The 3,649-nt window shown below is 31.6% G+C and overlaps 1 protein-coding gene across 1 annotated transcript in view; it reads left to right on the plus strand.

The window, feature by feature from the left end:
• Positions 1–3,649, plus strand: part of LOC106470921 (ceramide synthase 1-like) — a 30,481-nt gene that overhangs the window by 18,396 nt on the left and 8,436 nt on the right. Inside the window, exons 4-6 of the mRNA XM_013931498.2 lie at positions 1,575–1,736; positions 2,554–2,701; positions 3,214–3,338. Of these exons, the coding sequence (XP_013786952.1) occupies positions 1,575–1,736; positions 2,554–2,701; positions 3,214–3,338 (435 nt within the window). The remainder of the gene's footprint in view (positions 1–1,574; positions 1,737–2,553; positions 2,702–3,213; positions 3,339–3,649) is intronic.

Genomic DNA, 3,649 nt, shown 5'->3' on the forward strand with positions numbered 1-3,649 from the left:
AAACATCCACAAGCTACTCAGTTGGGACTGAACATCCACAAGCTACTCAGTTGGGACTGAAACATCCACAAGCTACTCAGTTGGGACTGAAACATCCACAAGCTACTCAGTTGGGACTGAAACATCCACAAGCTACTCAGTTAGGACTGAAACATCCACAAGCTACTCAGTTAGGACTGAAACTTGCACAGGTTACTTGGTTAGGATAGTTTGTTCTTGTAAGAGATGAATACAGCTGTGAAAGTATTCATTGGTGAGACTGATTTATAGAAGCCTTACATAAAATAAAGATGCTGAAAAATAATGGCTAAAATAGCAGTAAATTGACTGATTCCTAAATATTTCAAATTATGTAATTTACTGTAGAACAAGACAATCCTAGCATTCATACGATTGGACATTTTCCCATTCTTAGACTTATAGACATCTACTAAAGCTCGGACTAATCTATGATAAAGTTCTCGGAGATGCACGTTTAGGAAGATTAAAGGGGAAACGTTGACTTGCTTTGAATATGATTGGAAGCATCAGATTAGAAATGTATTAAAGTGATTTTAAACTAACTTTTGTAGTATTTAAGTTAGCATAGATGGGCTGGAAAAGTAACATTATGACAAAAAGGCTGCAATGCACTTCTTTTCACGGCTAGTTTGAGTTTACGTCACTTCCATTCCATTGCTCTGTATCTTATTTTTCTCCAAGTTTTGTTGCATTTGCAATATCTTAAACTGATTATTTTGACTTGCTGTATAAATACTTTTGCGTTCATCATAACCACATTTGTTGGTATGAAACATAATGAAAAAGTGGATACAGTGTATACGTTTAATGCTGAAAAACATTAATGCATGTTGTTTTATGATTTCACTTTATACTTTAACCATAAAATGGGACTTCCTTGCTGTATATAAGATGACCATATAAGAGTTTCATAGAGTAACTGTTACTCCATTGTAGAAATCGTATCTTTATGTGACTGATACTTGTAACTTTCTATACAAGATGTAGATGTCATCTTTTATGTATGTTTCTAATCTATCCATGTCAATACTCTCTCCAGTATAGAACAGTTTAGATTAAGCTATTACTCCTTTTAGTGAATGTTTTACATGTCTTCTGTTCTGAACTGACGGGAAATTCTTAAAGCTATTTTCTTGTTAACTTGTGTATTTATTTTAGCTTTCAGTAATCTATTATAGGACAGTAACCAGTTTACTCTAAATATAGGACAGTAACCAGTCAATTTTCACTGTACTTTTATATTAAGGTTTTATTTACTAATAACCGGAAACTTCAATATTTAGCAAGTGTTTTTAAATGGCATATTCTAATGAACTATTGAGGTTTTTTTTTTAAAGTTTTCAACGATATTTGTATCTCTAGTGGAGTTTACCGAAGGGCTCATTATTTGTTAGAGCCTCGGTATTCTTTATTCCTTCTATACATATAAGTGAAGATATCTCTCTAATTTACACTAAATATTTCCTTTGCTAAAACAGAGAGAGCTAATTTTAGTGTTTTATCATGTAGTTAATTCTTCAATTCGTTTTTTTTTTCTTGTTTTCTTTCTCCAGGTATCAGAACATAGGTATTCTGGTGCTTCTTCTTCATGACATCTGTGATGTTCAACTCGAATTTACTAAATTGAATGTGTATTTTAAAATTCAAGGAGGACGGCTAAAGAAACACCATGAACATATTGCAAATTTTTCATTTTGTATTTTTGCTCTGACTTGGTAAGCAAACATTTAAGTCCTTAAGAGGAGTGAACGAGATGTTCGACATTTGACTTTACGTGAAAAACAAAAACATCTTGAATATGTAATGTGATTAATTAACCAAATATGATAGTTTAGAATTATAGGTATAATTATATTATATTAATAATGAGGAAGTATTCATGTTAACTAGTATTTGTTTTCTTTAAATACTTTAAAATTAAAACACTGTTTTGACTCTTTCCAAAATGCATAACTATTGGACATTTTCAAATCTAAGTTAGATAGTTCTGTTAAATTCACAATTTATAATGTAAATAAAAAAAATTGCTAGGTTACATATCTCTTATGACATCATTGACTAGCCTACTTTGTGTGTTGTTAAACTAATGTAACTTATCTTACCATATTTTATACCTTCATCTCATAGGAGACTGTAGTTTTAATTTGAATTGGCAGTTTTTGTAGTGTCGGAAGAAACTGCCAGAGTAATTCATTCAAAGTAAACAAGTTGAGGGATCAAAATTAAATTGATTACTTGTATGCAATGAAGAAAGACTTCACAGTTAACTACAGGTTTAGAAATTTGCTGTCTGTATAAGAAATGAAGTTGTGATTGAGGAAGTATATAATGTCAGTATGGTTTTGTTAGAGAGTTGTAGACAAAAAAATACAGTTAAAGTTTTTCGCATCACCAACTTCAAAATACATTTACTAAAAACGAGCTGGTTTGGAAAGAGTTGAGACATCGGTAAGGAATAATTATTTGGTCCTTTTTTTGTAATACTTTTTAGGTACTTTGAAAATAAACTGGTGAATATTTAAAATTTTGCAGGTTTGTGTCTCGTTTGTATTGGTTTCCATTGAAAGTTCTATATGTTTCATCACAAAACCTGGTAGACAGAAAAATATCAATTCCATTTGCAACATTTCTCAACTTTCTTCTTTGGGTTCTCCTGGCCATGAATATTTATTGGTTTATGGTGAGTTTATTTTGAATTTGTTTAACTTAGACTAGAAAAAATAGATTGATCAGCTGATGTAGCATTATTATTACAAGTGATTAACGATTCCCAACATCTCGACATTTCACTCTGTGGCAAAATCTTGACATTCTCGATGCAGTTTTTAATAGTTGTTGTATGTTAATAATAGTTTGTTTTTCATGGGGGGAGGATATTAATAGAGTTAAGGGATGAGCATTATTCTTTTCTTTAGCCGCAAATATGGAAAACCTCCAATTACCTGATAAAATGAAAAGATAAGAACACAAACAAAAGGAAACTGATCTGCTCTTTGACAAGATGTACATTTTCCTTCATTCCTCTCAAGAAAGAAGTAATTTCAACTTCAAAAGATGCTTGTTGGACAAGAGATGTGAAAAGTAATTTATCAGCTTGCTAGTTTACGAGGCAAAGCGTATTTTCTGGTGTTTCGGTTTTGTGAAGGGGAATACATGTTCAAATAACTCATTAGTTTTCACTATTTATTTCAGCTTGTACTTGGATTTCTCTTCAAAGTGGCTACAGGACAGATGCAAGAGGTTGATGACACTAGGGAATATGATGTCCTTGAAAAGATTGAAAAGAAAGGTGCAGAGCATTCCTGTCAACAAAATGGGTACGATTAATATTTTAGTCTCGTTCCTTCTTTTAAAGTGGATTTAGACGTTGTGTTGAACGTGTACAGTTTTTTTTTACCATCCATCATTTTAAATTGTAGCTCTGTGTGTGTTATATTAATCAAGACTTTGGTAGATATAAAAATGAATTTACATCTGTTTTTAATCTTGTCCTTAAATCTACTTGAACCATTGTTCAACTGTTTTATATTGTATTAGAAAAGGGGAGGGGGGATTTTTTCACCAATCAGTAATATATCAATTTATTTAGAGCTTGCAGTGAGTAGTTGGAAATTTTGGAACATTAGAA

This window comes from Limulus polyphemus, unplaced genomic scaffold, assembly GCF_000517525.1.
Source record: "Limulus polyphemus unplaced genomic scaffold, Limulus_polyphemus-2.1.2 Scaffold4296, whole genome shotgun sequence".
Classification (NCBI taxonomy): domain Eukaryota; kingdom Metazoa; phylum Arthropoda; class Merostomata; order Xiphosura; family Limulidae; genus Limulus; species Limulus polyphemus.